This window comes from Pollicipes pollicipes, unplaced genomic scaffold (genome assembly GCF_011947565.3).
Source record: "Pollicipes pollicipes isolate AB1234 unplaced genomic scaffold, Ppol_2.1 Scaffold_6686;HRSCAF=7923_pilon_pilon_pilon, whole genome shotgun sequence".
In the NCBI taxonomy this organism is placed as follows: Eukaryota; Metazoa; Arthropoda; class Thecostraca; order Pollicipedomorpha; family Pollicipedidae; genus Pollicipes; species Pollicipes pollicipes.
The window spans coordinates 26,510,801-26,531,640 of record NW_023596921.1 but is presented as its reverse complement, the minus strand read 5'-3'; the positions used below and the strand labels follow the sequence as shown (position 1 = coordinate 26,531,640).

Sequence of the window (20,840 nt, the reverse complement as noted above, 5' to 3'; positions counted from 1 at the left end):
TGTGCCCCGCCCCCCCCCCCCCCACAGCCGGCACCGGCGGCCGCCACGGCCGGGCTAAGACGCTAACGTCGCGTCGCTTCCGCCCCCGGCCCGCCGGTGGGAACTCGGAACCGGTGGCGGCGAGGTAATCACACCGCGTATCCGGCCGGCGCACCTGCCGCCGGCTGCGGCTCGGGCCGCGGTGGCCGACGGGGCCGGAGCCAGAGCCGCGCCGCCCGCGGCGCGCCGGCATTTCCTCAAGCGAACCGTGCCCGGTGACCGCCCGCCCCCCCCCCCCTCCCGCTCCTCATTCCCGCCCTTGTCCCCGCCCCTCCCGCCTCTGTCCCGCCCGGCGCGCTGGCCGGGGTCACAGCTGGCTCGGGCCGGCCGGTACTCAGGTCGGCCGGGGTGTCCGCACGGTTAGGTCACGGGAGCGTCCGAGCGCCGGTGCCGGCCCGTCTCGCGGCGCGGGCCGGCGGGACAATGAACGGCGCAGGTGCCGGGCAGCTGGGAAGAGTGGCGACCCGACCGACACCTGTGATCCGTGACCTTTCGGAGGACGGCCGCGACACCCGGACGTGGCGTCAGACCTGCCGGCAGCGGCGGGCGGCTGTCGGCGGGCGACGTGGCCGTTTGTAGTTGGCGTGCGCGGCGAAAGGGGTGAATCGACGGCACGGGGCACGGGGATTTCAATGCGACGAAGTTCATGGCATCAGGAGGCACCAGAGGGACATATCCACGTCCTCAGCAGAGGCGCGCCCTCCGCCGTTGTTTTCGGCGCATTATCGGGCCTTCTCGGTACACGCCGTACGCGAGGCATTAGGGAGGGAGGAGTGAGCGAACCCGAACCCACCGGGCGTCATCTGCGGCGGCGAGGGTACACTGACCGGGGCAGCGCCGCCCGGCCAGGTGAGAGGGCATTTCCGCTGCAGCGGCGGGCGCATTCCAGCGCGGTGAGCCGTCGGCGCGACCCTGCCGCGGCGCCGGCCCGCCGAGCTGGATCTCAAGGCCACGGAGGCGCGCCCCCACCTTTGTTGTCGCGTACCACTTCCTGCAGGCGACCGCGGCGCCGCGGCGGCGTCTTGAAAGCCGGTCAGGATCCGGCGGTCGCGCCGCGCGCGGCGGGTAGAAGCCCGCTCAACGCAACCTGTTAGGGTCAGTGTTGCGCGTGGCGTGCTCTCGACGCTGACCCGGCGGTTTGGGGACCGTGTTGCAGTGCAATCGCACGTGCTGAGCGCGTGAGCGAGGCGGCGTATTGGACTACGTTTGTGGTCAAGTGGCGTCATCGGTTGACTACGCACATTGCGTGACACCATAGCGCGCAGGGTAATGAGAGCACAGTATCCTTTCATATGAGCACGGTTGTCAGGATCTCGGGACGCATGAATTAACAATTCCCAGTGATGTGGGCGCAGGTACGATATGTGACCAAATGGGACTGGCCTCATCTGCCATCCTTTCCTCATTTTACCTGCATCTTCGCGACGCCCCGTTTTTCCAGGCCATCTACATGTGCTGTCCATGAGAAGGCATAGGTGCCCACGGACTGAGGCCCGTCCGAGCGCCCGGCACATACCCCGTGTGAGGACCCCTGGGCGGGCTAAGTCTCGGCGGGGATACGCAGAGGGTCCCCAGCGGAGGTCCTGAGGCTGAGATGGTCATGTCAGGCCGGGAGGGCCCTGAGCCATCCTTATCTACACCACACCAAACGGGAGGCTTCGGTCATTTGTATGGATTTGTGGAAAAAGCGTCGCGATATGGTGTCGCTTGTAAGAGATGCACACCTGCGTGTTACCATGCGTGACCTATCAGACGGACCGCGCTGCGCGAACCTTGGCCTGTGTTATGGCATCCAGCGGTGCCGTTCGGTTCGTGTGTGCCCAGTGTCCGTGAGGCTCCTGCGCCACGTTTGCCGAAGACGATAATGAGCACGTTTGTAATGTAATTCAAGGCGATGGTAAACAGAGCAGTCAAGGACAAACGCAAAAACAAATCGCCGACCCGCTTCTAAACTCTAACGACCCCACCGAGCTGCCCCGCGCGCAGCCGTGCACTATCTCAAACATTATTCGACCCGCATCCGACTAGACCATTGTTCCAAAGCCATCACAATGGCTGATGAGCCGCTTGTTTTCAAAATACGCCGAGCGGCGGGCGGCGGACGGCAGCGCCGGACTCCCCAGGTGGCTGTTTACGCGCGCGGGAAGGGTAGCGCCGCCGACCGCTCCGCTTCCCCTTCCGTTGCCTGACCTTGCGGCCGTGTTTGCGGCAAACAGTTGAGGCGGTGGACCGCTCGGCGGGACCGCGCTGACTTTCACCGGCGGTCTCGGAGGTGGGACTAGACCGGGCCGGGACCGGCGCCGCGGGCACGGCTTACCCCCGCCCCTCACGCCGCGGGCCCGGCTGACCCCCGCCCCCCGGATTTCGGACTAGACCGGTCCCGCGGGCCCGGCTGACCCTCTCCTCCTCCGGAGGTCGAACTGGACGGCGCCGCGGGCGCGGCTTACCCCCGCCACTCGCGCCGGGGGTGCGGTTGACCTCTGCCCCCCGGAGGTCGGACTAGACTGGCATGTACTGCCGGTATTTAACTGGTATGCGGCGGACGTGGCGCCTGCGGGAGTCAGTCAACCGACGGCGTGCGTCATGCAGACGGAAGGGCAGGAAACGAGGCCGGTGAGGTGAACACCGCGCTGCAAAAATAGCTCGTGCGGACGGAAGAGCGCCGAAGGATACGGCGGCTTGCGGGGCCCCTGGGGCCGTGGGTTCCGGCTACGATAGGACTTTATGGCGGCAGTGGTGATCGGCGCCGCCTGCCCAATGACCGGGTGGCGTCCGGCGGCCGGGCTACCGCCGGTGCTGCTGCCTGGTGACGGACACTAGGAGACGACGCCCGACGAAGTAGGAGCGTCAGTGACCAGGTCCGAAAGAGTGTTGAATTGCGCCTTGGGTCCAAATATTTCGAAATAAGTGCGATTAGCCGAAGAGTTATTGACCAGACGCAAACGGCGAATCCGTTTCCACTTCTGTATCCGCTCCTTTCCCATCTGAATCGCGAACGTCTTCTCGACTGACATTCGGCAGTTGGATGTGAGCTCTCAGCTCCGTCCTGCTCACAGATCCTTGTGCTTGGTGATAATGGGTGGATACATTTCCCAGTTAAAACATAGCATCATGCATATTGCGAAAGGTTAAGTGCTACAACACGACTGGTCCTAATGACCAAATATAAGGGTGCGTTCCCGTTTCTCGTCGGTGAGGAATACGCGTTTTGGTTTATGCGGGCTCAGGAGATCCCTCAAAAATATCCGGCTTGCATTGCAACACTCGTATTCATAATGTTTGACGGTGCAACGGTGCAATATTTTCATTTCATCCATTGGTTCCCCCTCCCCTCCCCACCGATCTTATTTCGGGCATGATCTCTATCCTCGATCCGGTCGCGGGCAGAGGCTCCTCCGTATCCGGTCTCGGGCAGATGAGTATCTCTGGTCGATCCGCTCCGGCAGCCGGACCTGGGGCGCTCTGAGTCCGTCCGCGGCAGCCGTGCCAGTGTCGTGCGACCAGATCCGCCGCAGCTGGACCGCATCAGGTGTCACGCTCCGGACGGCCCCGCTCCTCGGGCGGTGCACGCCGCCGGTGCGCCGCCAGAGCTGCCTCTAGTGACCCCTGTTACCCGTCTGGTGATCGGTGCCGACTGCCTGGTGACTAGGTGACGTCTGGTGGCCAGGCTGCCGCCGGTAATCCGCCTGCCGGGGGACGTCTAGCGGCCGGGTCACCATCGCTGGCTGGGCGGACTCTGTGCAGGGAGCGGGCCGAGTCCTGGTCGTACCGCAGCACCCGCGTGTCGTGCGACATCTCGACCCGGGCGTGCCCGACCTCCGACGCCGGGTGGACGTACCGGCCTGTGTGCCGACGTCCGAGCGTCGAGAGCCCGCCCCAGGGAGCAGCGAGCCGGCCATGCCCGCCTGTGCGTGCTGGGAGGGGAGGGGAGGGGCCACACGAGGTGGCGGCCGCCTCGGTACTGGCTACACGCCGTTCCGTGCTGACTGACCGTCGTCGCGGTTCCGCCGGACGTCCTGGGGACCCGCTCCGCCTGGAGCCGGCCCTCGCTCGATCGTTGACGCTGGTGTGAAGTACGCGCACATAACACCAGCCCGTGCTGATTGTGTCAATAGCTTGGGCAACAGCGTCGCACGTTGACGAAGTCGTTGAGTGGTTTCTGTCGTCTGCACTGTTTTGTTGTCAGACGCCGAGAGCATGTGGCGGTCGTCGGACTCGCACGACCGGTGCGTTTCTCAATCGGAGTAGCATTGTGCCATATCTTGACCGTGTAGATATGGAGCTGTAAATAAAGATGCCACACATGTGGAACGAAATCTATGTCATCAAATGCGAACAGCCCAGATCATAAGAAAGTGAGCCGCGCTGTCAGAGGAGGCGCACAATATTAGTCGCGCGCGGACGCGTGGAAATATTCTAAGGTTATGACGTGTTGCTTGCCTCACACCTGAAATAATTAGCCAACTACCTTTCTGCCACAATTCGTGCATTTCGGTACCGTTTTGTCAGTGTTTTGGGCGGTGGGCCGTAAATCCAGTCATCCTATAACGTCGGCGACACCGCTCCAAGAAAGGAAACTACGCGTTTCGAAGCTTGCCTTATGCATCATTTCCCAAGGTAAACATCCTTTTGGCAAGGGAAACACACCTTAGGCACTTATGTCGAGGAGCGGTGCCATTTGGCTTAAAGGGTAGTCTGTACCAAATCTAATTAAGCCACTGCTCGAACATGAGATATGGGCAGGTCGTCTGTAACTCTCACGCCACTAACATGTCCTCGAGCCTGTCATACAGCGTCCCCAGCTGGAGACATGGTCAGGTCAGGCCGTCGAGCGGCAGAACTGACAGCCGCCGCGGCAGGTGTCAGCCAGTAGGGCAGCAGCGGCGACGGACGACGGGCGGGCGGCGGGAGGGGAAGGGGGCCTCCCGAGGCGACGCAGCGCCGCCGCGGCCGGCCTTGACCTCGGCGACGGTGCGACGGCCGATGGCCGGGCTGGCAGGCGTCTGTCGGCGGTCGACGCGACCGCCGTGTGCCCGCGCCGCCCTCGGTCGCCTGCCGCTGGTGCCCCCCCCCCCCCCCCGCTCTGTTTACACGCCTCTGGCTGACCTGAATCGCGACCATCCCAGACGTCAGATGCGACCCGTTCTCGGATGCAGTTGTCGCGTTTGTGAGCGCATCCGTCCGCCTGGCTCTGCCGATGCGCCGCCGCGCGCAGAAATGGGGCGCCTTCTCCAAACAGTCGGCCGCCGGCCCTGACCGACGTTCTGTCTGTTTGGAGCATAGAGTTGTTTAGAGAATGGGCTCGAGTGACGAATAACTGTAGCGCCGGAGTCGACATGGTTTGATTCACGCTTATGTTTTGTCAGATCAAGCACATCCTTCGAGCGAGAGTATTAAGTTTATGAGATGTCTTCTGCTTGCATGAGAGCGCGCTCTCACTCCTGTTTCGGCCGGTTTGCCAAAAATTCACGATTTCGTTATTGCATGTTGGAGCAGTGTGGTAGTTGTGGCAGCAGCTACACCGACCTCATCAAAACCAACGTAATTTTATGATGTTTTCTGATGAAGAATATTTATCGTCGCCGCTTTGCCGCGCCAGCTTTTCTCGACATTCTCCACCCGCGATTGGAAGACACCTGCGAAGAGGGTTGCGTCATGGCATATAGAACACTCCATCGCGACTGCGTCGCTGTTTGCGTTTGGTGTACTTTGACGTGACCTCGTCCGCGCTTGAAGCCCTGCCACTGCCTTCAGCAACCGGCCGTCTGGCTCGGCGCCCCGGCTACTCTCCACTCAAGGCCCCTGTCGTAACGTGCGCCCGAGTTTGCATACCCAGTCTGTCCTCATCATCGTCACACACTTGAAGTGAGGGTCTGATTTTAAGTCCCCAGGCCCTCCAGCACCACTTCCAGGAGCGGTCGCACATGGTGGCTCCAATGGCCACTTGTCCCCCTTACCAAATATATGACATGCATTGATAGAATCGTGAGAAATGTTGACAGCTCAAAATTTCACGCAGCCGCGTAAGAATGAGATGATCTGTAACATGCCGTGTTGTTTGAAGACAGGGAAGAACTCGCGCGCGCCTGTAGCGCGCTAAGCTCGGTTTTCAGTGACTTTTTAGCCATGCCCGCCCCGTCATTGTGAAATCGTGCTTACGCTCCCGTCTATAGCGCTTCTTTTGGGACATTAGAGGTGTTTCCCGGTCTTGTCCAGTAGCCTGCCCGCAGCCCTTCCGCAGCGTGGTCGGCAGTGCCGGGGTCTGTTTCACCTGTCCGAAGCCCTCCCGCGGCGTGGTCGGCAGGGCCGGGGTCTGTTTCACCTGCCCGCAGCCGCCGCTGCGGCGCGGCGGCCGGCGGCCTCCTGCGCCGCGATCGTTCACCCGCGCCCACTAGGTCAGGGCTGGGGGCCGACGGGCCGCCGCTGGGCCGCTACCCCCTGGCCCCGCACGTGCACCGGGAACACCTCAGGCCGGCTCAGGGCCGCGGCGGCCACAGAGTCGGTTGTGAGCAGCCCTGCGGCGGCTCCAGGCGAGGGACGTTTGCGCTGTGGTCCGGGCTGGGAGCTGACGGTGTAGATCCGCTCGGTGGAGTGATGAAACCTCTTGTCGGAGGTTCGCGGAATCGGGGACTCGGGTTGAATGACAAACTTGCATGTGGTCTGGAGAAATGGTATGAGGGATATCGTTTGGGGCGTGGGGGCTGGGGATCTTGGACCATTTGTATTCTACTGAGGCTCAGGCTGTGCACATAATCTCTCACAATCATCATAACGCAAGCGCGCAACTGAAACCGTGTTCTCCACCTCCATATCTAGCACTGTATCGCTGCAGCGCCGGATGCCCGGCGTTTTTAGGAAAGCGCCTTCTAACGCCACGGCTCCCCTGCACCCCGCCGGGCCCATCCCGAGATGTGCCGATAGGGCACGCGCGCACGCCAGCGCCGGCGCGAGGCGGCGCCGCGCGCGTCGCAACGCCGGTAGGCGACGGACCGTGCGCGACGCGGCCAGGTGCGCGGCCTTGGTACAGCCGCCCGCGCTCTTTCTTTCCTGGCCGTTACGAGGAAGCGGTCCGGCGAGGCCGACGGCGGGCGGGGCCCCGGCGGCGCCGGTTCCGCAGCCGGTTCGGGCCGGGTGCGAGCCCCTACAGTCCCCTGCTCCGGCCGCTGCCGGCAGCTGGCGGAGGAAGAGCGCGTCTGGTGGTGTTCCATTAAAGAGCGCACGTCGACGTGCACCGCGCGCCTTTTAAACAAAACGCGTCTGGTGCCTCACGCCTCTTGAGGGGCGCAGACGTGAGCGCGTGCCGCGTGGCCGCTGGCACATTAGAAGTGCCAGGAATGGGGGGTAGTGCTGGTGCTACGCCCTCCCTCAATTGTCTCGTACTCCCTTTGCTCGATCTCTGCGCGCTGCGTCGGTTACTATTGGCTCTGGAGCGCTTCAGCCGCACAAACCACCGGGCCCGCTGCTCTGTGTGCTCCGGTGTAACTCTCGTGACGTGGTCAGCGCCGGCGGCGGGTAACAAGGCACGACCGTCGGGAAGCGGCGGGACGATGCTCCCCCCCCCCCCCCCCCCCATTACGCCACCCACCATCGCCCTCATGCCGCGAGTATTTCCTCCGCAACAAAAACATCGCCGCACCGTAATGCCATTACAAACACACGGCGCCCGGCGCGTTGGGCAATGGATTCCGGTGGCCTGGTTGACGGGCGCTAAGGCCGAGAATCGCGTGCCGTCGAGTCTAGTTTGCCGTCTCGCCGTGTCTTACTGGCTGGACGTGCTTGGTGAAAGTGTTGCCCCTGAACTTGGGCCGCTGGCCTGGTTCCGTACCGCCCCCCCCCCCCCCCCCCTCTTCCCGACAAGGGCCCGGGCGAAGCCACTCACCGGCCCGCACACGCACACACACACGATGTGTATGCCCGACCGCGGCTGTTTGTGTTTGGCCGCGGATGTTTGAAGCCGTGTTTTCTGTTTGCTGGGTTGGAGTGAGCGGGCCGGTAAATCAGCGGGGTCTCGTCCCTCCCTTGAGCTTGTTGCCCCGTTGTTATGTTTATTGTGCAACTGCAGACACAGCAGGTTACGATTGAACCACAGCCAAGCCGAGCCAGACACCCTGGGGGCTTTGTGCACCCTGATACGATGGTTAGGCATGGTATGGCATGTTGCGTGACGTTTATGTCGGTTTATTGCATAAATCTGTGTCAAATGATGAAATGTCGCAGCATCCGGGGAACGCACATATGTCTTAAGTCGCGAGCGATAGCTTTATGTGCAAATGACGTTCGTGTTTAAAATCTCCAGCGTTGTGGCTGCCTAACATTAAACCAAGTATGAACATGCGTGCCCACGTCGACTTACGTAGTTTCCCTAGCTGACTGGGGCATCCGTTTGCGTGAGAATGTAGACCTGCGCCCACTTGTGCACAGCTACCGTTTTGAAGCGGTAACATAGTGATGCCAATGCACGTGGCGCAGTTTTTAGACGACTTGTCCTTTCCGCAACGTGACAAAGGCGATCGGAAGCCTGGAATCCGGACATATGAGCACAACATTCCTATGTTCGTATGGAAACAATGCACCTGAATGGACCGAGACATGCAGTAATTTCCGGGAATGTTTAGGCACAGTCGTGCTGAGGACCGTTATCCTCGCAGCGTGGGCTATTTTTACGGAATTCGATTGCACTACTCGCCGGCAGCCATGCAACTTATACGACGTCGACGTTGCAGAAGGCAGGAAAACGTTGCCTATCTGTGCTATCTTCGTGGGTGTTCAAGGGCGTATCGCCATCCCGGAAAGCTCTTGCGGCTGTCATTTGATACCATCGACCGCGAATCTGGACCAGGCCGCTCCAGAGCTCTAGAGCTGCTCTAGAGCTCTGGAGCGGCCGCGACAGCTCAGATGGTGAAGGAGACGACAGCCGGCCGGCAGAGTGCGCTTCAGGACCGCGCTGAGCGCTCTAGCTGTGGGCCTGGAGGCCTCCCGGCGCGGCAGAGTGCGCTTCATGACTGCGCCGAGCGCTCTAGCTGTGGGTCTAGAGGCCCCCGGCGCGGTGGACGGAATCTCTGGTGTTTCATTTGTTTCTCGAGCCTGTGCTTATGTGCTGTCGTGACTGGGTGCGGGATGAGATCGCACAAAGCTTACGAAAGACAGCTAAGTTCCTCCGGCGTGCCCGATACAGTTTCTGCATCCATGGCCATGTGTGCTGGCTTCAGGGCCGACTGATAGGTGGACTTCTCGAAGAACTGCTACTGCTGGGTTTTCCGGCGCTGGTATGTTGATGTGGGCTTCTGCGTTTTTTATCGCGTGCTTATGCGGGAATAATGTCCGAAATATCAAGTCATCGTCCTGTAAAGGCGAATGTTGATGCAGAGTGAGCAGGGGAAGGTGTTTTGGTACCTCACTGTGTTTGAAAGGCTCTGGATCCTCGCGGCTCGCGGCGTGACGTCATGCCGTGTGCCGAATCTGTGTCAGGGCTGCCATATCGCGGCTATCGCAATAGGTGCCGAGACCAATGAACTCTGGCTATAACCGGTCACGGGGAGGGTTTTTACTACCAGTCCACCTTGGGGTGTCGTGATGTTATACCAGATTCAGCGGCACTTCGGCCGCAACAGCCGCTTCCCCTTGTATCCTTGAACGGTTGCCAAACATTCGGCATGGGGCGAGGCTGGCATTCTGCCCCTCATCTGACCTTTCACCAGCTCTTTCCTTATTCTGTCGCTTGTGACAGGGCGTGCTGGTCTAATGCAGCCATTGAGCGGAAAAGAAGAGGCTGGGCTGTCGACGCCGGCGGGCTTGACGTCATGCCTGCCGCACGCCCTCCGCCACTGTCGCCCGCCTTACCGTGCCACGGCTGAGCTGTCGACGCCGGCGGGCTTGACGTCATGCCTGCCGCACGCCCTCCGCCACTGTCGCCCGCCTTACCGTGCCACGGCTGAGCTGTCGACGCCGGCGGGCTTGACGTCATGTCCTGCCGCACGCCCTCCGCCACTGTCGCCCGCCTTACCGTGCCACGGCTGAGCTGTCGACGCCGGCGGGCCTGATGTCATGCCTGCCCCACGCCCTCCGCCACTGTCGCCCACCTTACCTTGCCACGTCCCTGTCGCTCGAGAAATTCTAGTCATGAGTAGGTATTTTTCGAATTGGTGTTCTTCCCCAGTCGGAATAAGTAATTTGAACGTTTCCTTAGCCGTCTTGAGACCGACGGACGGCTCAGAGCGATGGTTTATTACCGCGCATGCCTACTCGCACGTCTGGACAGGTGCGATGTTTTTATGGTTGACGCGATGTTTGACACAAGCCAAAGCACGTAAGCAGAAGCAATTCAACCGGCACAGGCCGTCAGTTTCAAGCTACCAGAGTCGCTAAGCGGACGCTGTCGTGCGGCCGGTCCACAGCGCTGGACCGCCTCCCAGCCTCAGTGTGCAGCTGCCGCCGGGGTGAGGTCGGTCTGGCGTGAAGGCTCGAGTTGCCGGCCGTGCGGGACAGATGTGCGTCCTGGCCCTGCCGGTCACTCTCGCCTGTCTACACACACGGGCTGGAGACCATGACACGCCCAGCGGGCAGGAGGCCGGGCCGTGTCGTCCCGGTGACAACCAGCCCGTGCGCGCAGGCCGTGCAGGCGACCACCCCCTGCTACCGTGCGAGGAGTGTGCAACAGCCATGCAGAGCTCACAGGAGCCAGGCACTTAACCATACGGCCGCCGTATCGTAACAGGGGTGTCGCAAACGTGCCTGTTACTCGCATGCTTGGTCTAATGCAGCACATTGTTTTAAGGTGCATCGCCCGACAGCAAGTGTTCATGCCGATGGGTTGCACAGCTGCCGGTAATGCAACGCCACTCTTCGCCTTTATCGAACATAATTCCAACATCACGTAGCGGCGACGGTGTAACGCGCCATATTTCGCCTCTGATGACCCGAGCGTTACCGCCACCGGAAAAAAATATACATACATGATTTGTTCTGAGCGCTGCACTGGACCAGGACGGGGCCGCCTCCGGCAGCCGTCGGTGTCGCTGAGCCCGTGGGGGAGGGCCGCCGAGACGCCGGCGCCGGGCCCTCCTCGCGACACGGCCCGCGGACAGCCGTGTGACACGGCCGTCGGCCTTATGCAACGGCTGTAAAAAGCCGAGTCGCGAGTACGCGCGGCGGTTATGCAAGCCTGCGGCCGAGCCCTGCGGGCCGGGCTGAGCCGCAGGGGGCGCTGCGGCCCAGCCCGGCCGGCCGCGCCGCACGCGCGCGGCGCGTCGGCCCGGGCCGCGATCGGACCGCGCCGCAGCGCCCCCTGCGACCCAGCCCGGCCGGCCGCGCCGCACGCGCGAGGCGCGCCGGCCCGGGTCGCGATCGGAGCCGACCGCGCTCGGACCGGGCCGCGATCGGAGCCGACCGCGCTCGGAATCGGACCGGGCCGCGATCGGAGCCGGCCACGCTCGGACCGACCGGCCTGACCTGAAACTGTCGGCGTCCGGTGGCGACCTGCCAGCACGCACTGCCGCCCGGTGCGTGCCGCCGTGACCTGGCGACCCTCCAGATGCGCGTGGCGCCGCCGCACCGTTCGAGGCCAGGCATGCGGCGGCAGCAGGCCGCTGCCCCCCCCCCCCCCGGGCTGCGCCCTGCGGCCCTGACCTAGATTTCCTCGGGGCATGCGGCCTCGGAGGAGTGCCCGCTGCTGGTTCCTTCTTGGCGAACACGCAGCAGTAGCCGAGGACGCTGTTGCCACGCGGCTGCCAGTGTTGCAACAGCTGGTAGAAGCGCGGCTTCGTCCAATAAACCACAGCACTTTCCTGAAAGGCTTAGTGATGCGCTTCGACCGGAGAAATGTAATGTTTGATTCGGGTTTGAGCAGATGACTGAAGTTGGCGCGCTGTACCGGTGGTCTAGCACATCTGTGAAGCCAGAGGAGCCAGTCAGAAAGCCCAACTGGGTGCCATTAGTAAAGCTTTGCATATCATCGGTTCACCCACTACACTTCAGTGTTATCTCAGGACACCCTTTCTGCGGGTTTGGGTCGCAATAAGGAAATGCTGCTAACGTTACCCGTTTGGTATTTTCATCGCCAAGCGAAGTCCAAGTTTGGTTACTGGTTAAAGGAAGGTGTCCATGGGAACCTCGCTTCAATAATCTCAGTTGCGGAGACACGACGTGGCTGTCTGTGGTTTCAAAACAATACAGCGCTATGGACTTCCGTACAGTGCTGGAATTCGCAGTGAATATTACATTGAATGCTTTGAAAGCATTCGTGACTGCAGACGGATACAGCACCGACTAGTTGTAACGTGGTATGGTAGCGAAACCTGCTGAAGTGAAAAGGTCGTTAAAGATGTCTCTGGTATTCCAACGTCAGTATCAAACGGAAAGAAAATATGCGCGCTCTCGCAGTTTGACGTTCACTAGTATGTTCGCCTCACCACGAACGAGACGGAGCAGCCACTCTGCACCATCCATTGCATTGTCGCTCTGAAGCAGGAGGATAAAACGCGCTTCAGCATTTCCCGCTTGCATAAGGCCACGACCATTGTAACAGCCCGCACCGCTACTGACGACCGTCGCGTGTCGACGAATGCGGCGCCCCCTCCACTCGGCGCCGCCGACGCCGGCCGTGTCGTGGTGTAAACGAACGTTGCCAGGCCTCATTCAGCAGGCCGCCGCCTGTGTGAAGCCGGCCGTGGCGACGTGGAGCAGAACTGACAGCGATTGACTCAATAGAGGATGACAGTGGTGCTTTACATGGTTTTCGCCGTCTGCCGGGTTGCATCCATGCAAGACAATGGATGCAACCAGGCAGAGACATTGTGTCTGTCCGCAGCTGTTAGGTGAAAAGCGATGAACAACGTTCTTTGTTTGTGAAGTCCTCTTGCCTTTGGGTGCAACCGTCATCACGTGGCCACCGATGCGTATGAAATACCCGATATAGATGATTAAAGTCGATGAATCCATATGGCACGTACTGTATAGGACGCATAATATGACGCAATAGATGACTAGCGTTCAATGCATACATCATGTGTATAATATAAGCATGTAGAGGTATAAGGAATGCAAAAAGGCACTCGTGCAACAGCTGGAACAGATTACAAGTTATTTAAATAAATGCACTTAAATACACATATGCCTCCCCACAGCAAATCGGCACACCCGGCGTATCCTTGATGATGTTCACTTACGCCGTGTCACTAACCTACCTACCTACCGGGTAGGTAGGTAGGTAGGAACCTACCGGGCACCGGTAGGTTCCCTCATGACTGTAGAGGAGTACACCCAGCGCCGCCGATCGGTCCCGATTCGCGCCACCCTCGCCGCGGGGGGCCGGCTCTGCCCGCTCCCTCTCTCCCTCCCAGCGGCGAACCGTTTCCTAACCTGGCGGCGTGCTCGGTCGACGGCAGCCGCGCTGTTGCCTCAGAAGACCTTGGACGCCGACCGCCGCCGCCGGGCCGCGGAAACCGTGCCGATGTCGACACGGCCGCCGACGTCGGCGGGGCGTTGTCTCGCTCGCGGGGGCTTGTTTTTGCCGCCCCCGCCGGCCGGGCCCGGCCGCCGGCGAAAGGAATTCCGGCCGGGGCAAGGCTGCCCCGCGTCCCGCCTGTTTGGGTCGCCTCCCGCCGCGAAAACACGAGAGGGGAGCAAATGGGGAGCGTTACCCTTCTGAGGTCGCGGAAGGGGAACAGGTTGGTCCGCGTTGTTTGTAAAGATCCAGCTCCTCGGACCGCTAAATCTGGGGCGTCAGCTTTGTAGCCGAGTGGCGACAGGTGTTCTGCGAGCGATCCCCGGGCGTCAGCTACAGAGTACAGGGCCTAAATCTGGGACGCCTTTCAGCCGTCTTTGTGCCCGGGCGGCGACAAGTGCCACAGTGCGGGCGATCCCCAAGTGTGGCCGTGCTGGTAGTGGGGTTTCTGGACACGCCTCAGGTGTTGTTTGCAGAGTAGGCTGTCGCCTCCTGCGCCCATGACAGGCTGCCGGAGGTCGGCGGGGACTCCGTGCTGACGTCGTTCGCCTCGCTGTTTCAGAGGGTGACGATCTGGCCGACTTTATGTGTTCGGGCGACGGCGGCGGCGGTGAGTACCGAGCGCCCTCCTGCGCTCGCCACGGTGTGAAGTCACCCCCGCAAAACCCACCAGGGCTGCATTTCATGCACTGATTTGACCACGCGACGCGTTTGAAAAAAGGCAATGCAGTGGCGGATCGACTCAAACGATGAAAACTTAAATCGACTTCCCTTTCTGCATAAAAGGTGTGTGGGAAAGACGGAGAAACGAAATAAAAAGAGCCGGTGGGTGAGACCCAAAGAGAGACGGTATGTGGTGGCGTGACGTGACGTGACGTGACGTGACGGACAGGGTCAGCGGGGCAGCCGCCATCGGGGTAGCCACTGATGACCCGGCCCCACTCGGCCGGGGACACCAGTTGTCCGACCGCGACAGCTAAGGTGGAGGGCTGCAGTCGGAAGCAACGAGCGTGCCGACGCGCCGCTGGGTCGAGCCAGGCGATCGCTCTCGTCTGTCTGCGGGCTTCCTGGTCGTTTATCTACAAACAGTTGCCAAAACTCGCGCTGACAGCTGTAACGTGCGCTACGCATTGTTTGCCCTGGTGACGCCTCACGCGAAGGACATAGTAAGAGCGTGCCCTCACATTCTGCCTGCGGGCAGCGGTCTCGTCCGGCACATCCCAATGCCCCGCCCCGTCTCTCCGTCCTCCAGCTTGCCGATGTCCGTCACCTCGGCCTTCCAAGCCCGCCGCCTGGTGCCTGACGGCACCAGGCGGCACAACGGGGACGAGGCCCGACGCTGGCGACACTGACCACTGCCACCCCACCAGCTCACCCCTCCCTTGGCAGCGAGCCCCGGCGCCGCCTGACTGACCGTGCGGTCCAACCCCGGCCGGGCTTCCCCGCGCCGCCCGTGACGCCCCGTGATGTGACGGCCCGTGACAGCTGCGGTGCGGCCGGCGCCTCCCGTCCACCGGGCACGGCGCGCCGGGATAGCTCACAATGACGTCAGGAGTCACCGCGCGGCGTCAACGCGAGGCGGCCGGCGGACGCAGCGTAGCCGGTCGCCGCCACGCCCTGCGGCTATATCGGGGCCGCAGCTCGGCCGCGTGACGTCACCGCCGACGCTCCGCGGGAGACGGCGCGGCGCGGAGCTGCGATCGAGCTGGGCCGTGGGCGGGCCCGCTTCCGTCCGCCGTTCACTGGCTAGCTGCTGACGCGCGGAGGACAGTCAAAGGGAAGGTGGCAGCCCGGCTGGCGCAGGCGGCTGTTTGAAGCGCACTTTCTTTCTGGAGAATCCGGAATCCGGCCGGTAAAGAGCTGAGGCTGTTGACTCGTAGTGATGTAATGGAAGTGCTCCGCGCCTGGGTTATCATGAAACCTGACATAGGTTCGCAATGGCTGGTTGCTCCAGCGTCAACGTACAACGCCGCTGAGGAATAAGAATGGCGTCTCATATTGAAGTAATTTCTCTTAAAGCCAGTCGCGCTGGCTTCGCTGAAATGCAGTTTTAATGTGTATCTTTTATCGCCGAAGATCGTTACGCCGTTGCCCTCCCAGGCGTGATGCGTGTGTGTACTATAAAGTAACGGAGGCGGCGTGAGATGCGGTCCTCCGTCTGTAGGCGCGTCCGAGCCCGCACCACTGGCCGGTGATGCCCTCGGCGGGCGCCGGTTGCGGCGCCCGCTCCGTCTGAGATGGCGGGCAAGCCGGGCCGCCGCCCTCGCCGCCGCTCGGAACGGGAAGGTGTTGTAACCGCGCCGGGCGTGCATCGCCCCCCCGGCCGGCCGAAGCGAGGTCGCCCGCGTCCTCTCCGCTCCGTTGGGCAACGGCGCGCCGCCGGCGGCAGCGCCGGGATTCGCTCTGCTTGGACCACACCGCCGCAGCCGCCGCCGCCGCAGCCTTGGCACAGTTCGTCTACACTCTTACCTGGCCAGCCCGCGTGTAAACGGCACGGAGCGAACGCACCGTTTCCGTCCTTGACACGGGGTTCCGTGGTCGACTGGTGCCGCTCGGCCGGCCGCGGCGCCGTCTGGGGGATCTCGTGCCGTGCTGGGGGCCTTCTGGGCCACCGCGGTCTGCCGACAGGCTGAACGGTCTGTCGCGGGTCTGCAGGATCTGCTGCGTGACTACTGGTCTCATGACGGCACTGAGGACTTTGAGGAGCCCCCTGCAAGAGCTCAGAGTCCGTCTGCAGGCCTGGGCTTTTGATGTGACCCCGCAGAGTGGTCACGTGACCTGCAGGGCGACGGCAGCTGGCTGTAGTCTGTGTGACCGAGGAAGGCCCTACAGAGCTTAAACACCTAGGGCTGGGCAGGGGATCTCTTTGAGGACTGAGGAGCATGAAAGGTCTGCCAGCACAACTGATGGTCTGGTATTTCTTATTCAGCTGTCAAAGACAACTATCGTTTCAGGATGGCGTGCGCTGCCGACCACAGGCTGCGGTCTTTTCCTCCTCTTCCTTTTGACTCATCCGTAAGCGACCTAGTCCTCCTTGGCCTGGCTTCTCTGATGTCGTGACTTCTTTTTCTTCCTTCCCTTACGTGCGGTTTGCTTTCGTTGAATGAAGGCTCCTTTGAAGAAATCTGGTTTCCTTCTCAAAAGTGAGTGAAGGGGGCCGATGCGGTCAGTTCAGTAACCACGCACATTGCGAGCGTTTCATGCAAACCTGCATGCCATCCAACAGCGCAATATGACAGCATTTGAAGCGACTCTGGCCCTTGCCCTAGTGCTGGTGCACAGGCAGGCCAACGTGTGTTGTTTTTTTGGGGGGGAGGGGGGCGGATATTGCCAACTAAAGCATGTTACGTTTCATGTTATAGTAACACTCCTCCGGAAGCACATGCCGTCCCCGTGTCATCACGCTCAATCCACCCGCTTTCTCCGCTGACTGACAGCGCAACGTTCGCTCCGAAGCAGGCGCGCTCGCCTTGCGTTGGTGCGTGGTACTGCAACGCGTTTTCCGTAACATTCGCCCAGCTCATTGGCATGCACCGACCGGCCCCTGCATTGCGTCCACGCCGGAGCCCGGTCATGAAAGCGGAGAGTTTTTTCGCTAACAAGCTGCGCTGGTTCCGCGTGGACACGGCCGCGCGACGGGCGCCGTCGCCGCCGGGCGAGGCCGACCGGCGGCGATCGTCACGCCGGGATACCACTGCGAGACGGGCGGATGTCAGCCCTGTCATGGTGCCGGGCGGCAGCCCCTGGACGTCATGCGTCGCCGTGAGATGCGGGCGGCCAGCGGGCGCCGCCGAGCAGGCAACAGCTGCTCGACTGGTGAAGCAACGTGAATGAGGTGTGGTCCAGATAGGCGACGGGGTGTGGGACCTGAACCGGTTGCACAACGATGAGCGCACGTCAACCGGTGTGCGACCACGAGACCGAGACCAATACCACGAATGGGTGGACACGCCGCGACGGCAATCCCCATGAAGAGGTGATGACCTAGCCGGACACGGTTTGCCTGTGCGACTAAAACCTGCAAGGAGATCATGCGTACCATACGCTCAACATCAGATGTAAGATGTCATGACCCGAGTGTCTTATCCCATTTGTATTTGAATGAGTTCGTTCCGCCTGAAAAGCCGACGCGCCCTCTGGATGAATAAAGCTGGAATGAAGCTGGAATGAAGCTGTGCCATCAGTAAGTTTGATGGAAAGCTCTCTCGAAGGTGCCGAAGCTGTGGTGGCTGTAGCCTCCTCAGCTTCGGACCGGGCGGCCGGCTGGCCCGCCGGCGTTTATGCCTGCCTTCACAGTGGCCGGGCGCCCTGTGAACAGCTCGATGTTCGGGCGCCCTGGGCACAGCCCGATGTCCGGGTGCCTGAGACCGGCTGCCGTCTGTCGAGGGCTACGATGGGCTCGCCGCCTCTCCACGTGCGAGCCGGACGGATGTCGCCGCCGGTCCCGGCTCGGCTGTCGCCGCCGCCGCCGCCGGCCCGTTACGGGACGAGGAACGGGAAAGGCGCCGCGGCCTCCAAGGTGATCGGGCCGGTTGGCCAACGGGCCAAGCGGCAGCGCTGCCGTGCGGCCCCTGTCGAAACAAGACCTTGATTGAGTCCACCGCCGCTGCCGCCGCTGCCGCTGCTGCCGCTGCCGCGCGCGCGCCCTCTGTCGGCGCCGGCGATCAGCTGTTGGGTGAAGGCCGGCGCGCCGGCGGCCGGCAGCAGGCGGCAGTTGTCGGTGGCGGCGCGCGGTGGAAGGGTGGTCGTTGCTGGGTGCGGGCCGGCGCACGAGGCGGTGTGGCACGGCGAACGGACGCGTGTGCTGAGCCAGCCTGCTGACCGCGCCCGACATGGAGCCGGTGGAGGTCTAGCCGGTCCGAGCCCGCCGCCGTCCCGCCCAGCCTGCCGACGCCCACCGCCGCACCAGCAGCGCGGCCATGAAGAACAAGCGGCTCAACATCAAGGAGGAGACCATCGACCCAGACGAGCCCCTGGACTTGTCCGTCAAGAAGTCGGTCGAACCGGACCGCGAGTTCGATGAGACGTTCGACGACACCGAGCGCAGCCTGGTGTCACTATTCCACTCGAAGCTGCTGCCGATCAAGAAGCGCAATGTGGTGCGGTCTCAGTCGGCCAGTAATTGGCTGGATTTGTCCCGATATTCAGGTCAGTCGCTGATGATGATGATGCGCTCCGCCCTGGGGCTGTAACTGTGTTGTAAGTGCTCTGCGATGCGCCTTATCCTGGACACCCTATTGACCAGGCCGGAAAGTGAGTGACGGGTATGGCTGGAGGAGACGCCCATGTATGACGCGCGACCCTTTCCGATTCGTCTTGCCAGGCATTGTTTGTGCGCCGAGCTGGTTCAGAGTCGACAACTGCCGGTTTATTGTAAGGAAGGCGAGTGCGAGGCGCGCCAGGGACCTTCTCTTCCCGCCCCGGGACCGTCACGGCCGCCGTGGCAACAGAGCCGTTCTGTAACTGGGCCGGCCCTGGCGGCGGCGCCGCGAACCAGGCTCGCTCAGCGCTGCTCTTGACCTGGTTCGGCGCCCGGTGGCGCGCCGCGGCCGGGTGAAAGTGAATGGGGGCCGGCAGCGGCGACGGCGGCGACCCTGGGCTGCCGCCGCTGCCGGCCGGCCGCGCTGCCCGGCTCGAACGAGCGGACGGGCCGCCGAGGCGATCCCATTCAGCGAGGCGCACTGCTGCAGGCATTCCCAGGCTAGAAGGGAGCGCGGTGTCGCAACTGTGCGACCGGCGGCCTGACCGGACGGCCGGGCGGAGCGGGCCCGCCGGAAATGCGGCCGGCCGTGCGCCGGGGCCGGGGCTACGAGGCCGGGTTAAGAGGGCCGCAGGCGCGTTTGTGCACCTCGATAGCATGTATGCACTCGAAACTGTCGGCCAGCTGCCAGGCAGAATGATGGATGGGAGTCCACGTAGTCGACTTAAGGCCGATTTCGAGACGGTGTTGGTTTGCTGACTTTGAGTCAGGGTTTCGCGTGGACCTTGTTTCGAGTCACGTTACTCCAAGTCCAGGCTCATTTATGTTGCGGCGCACTTGATTGTGTTTGAATTCGTGTAACCGGCGCATGTTGAGTCCGAGTCTGACTTCGGGTTCAAGTGGATCTGGTCAGGATCCTGAGTCATAAAGCATTACATCCGATCAACTTCTTACGGGATGGTATGAGACGGCGATATTGCCATGTCGTATTGTCAGGGGTCTATCGCCGTGTGATCTTGTCAGGGGCATATCGTCTTGTCGTATTGTCAGGGGTTTATCGCCGTGTGATGTTGTCAGGGGCATATTGTGTCGTATTGTCAGGGGTTTATCACCGTGTGATGTTGTCAGGGGAATATTGTCGTGTCGTATTGCCAGGGGTTTATCGCCGTGTGATGTTGTCAGTGGCATATTGTGTCGTATTATCAGGGGTTTATCGCTGTGTGATGTTGTCAGGGGCATATTGCCGTGTCGTATGGTCAAGGATTTATCGCTGTGTGATGTTGTCAGGGGCATACTGTCGTGTCGTATTGCCAGGGGTTTATCGCCGTGTGATGTCAGGGGCATATTGTCGTGTCTTATTGCCAGGGGTTTATCGCCGTGTGATGTTGTCAGGGGCATATTGTGTCGTATTGTCAGGGGTTTATTGCCACGTGATGTCAGGGGCATATTGTCGTGTCGTATTGTCAGGGGTTTATCGCCGTGTGATGTTGTCAGGGGCATATTGTGTCGTATTGTCAGGGGTTTATCGCCGTTTGATGTTGTCAGGGGCATATTGTCGTGTCGTATTGTCAGGGGTAGAAGTCGTCAGGCGTCGTGCCATGTTGTCTTGATAATGTAGTTCAGGCTATTGCCGTCGCGAAAGGTTGTGCTGTTTTAGAGCATACGTATTGTTAAAGTGGAAAATGTGCCCAATAACCCAGCAGTGAGGCATAAATGTCAATGTTATTCTGAGTCCGGCTATGCGTGCGTTGGGATTCGATTTGAAAAGCTACTATAAATTACGACATTGGGTAAGAAACTGGATTTTATTTAACTTGCTGTTGGCCTCTGTGGCTGGTCGCACCTACCGGGTGTGGAAGGCATCCCTCTCGATGGTCTGTCCATTGTGGTCTCAGACGCGTGGGCAAATGGCCGCAGCGTGCCCTTACTGGTAGGATTGCTTTGGTACGAAGCCCATTTTCTTCTGGACGGGTCATAATTAACAAGTCTGTGCGAAATCAACTGTGGGCAAAGTCTTAATATTATATCACATGCCATCGGAGGGTTGTTACCGTTGCCGCCAAGCTGAAATGCGTGCTTAGGGGCACACCTGTTATTTTATTCTACTAGCCAAGGGAAACATCGCGCGATTCGTCTAGCTGATCGATCACCTGGCTCGTG

At 61.3% G+C, this 20,840-nt stretch overlaps 1 protein-coding gene across 1 annotated transcript in view; it reads left to right on the top strand.

The window, feature by feature from the left end:
• LOC119108506 (ecdysone-induced protein 74EF) overlaps positions 1-20,840 on the top strand; it is an 88,362-nt gene that overhangs the window by 52,133 nt on the left and 15,389 nt on the right. The window contains exon 6 of the mRNA XM_037232079.1: positions 14,043-14,090. Within this exon, the coding sequence (XP_037087974.1) occupies positions 14,043-14,090 (48 nt within the window). The remainder of the gene's footprint in view (positions 1-14,042; positions 14,091-20,840) is intronic.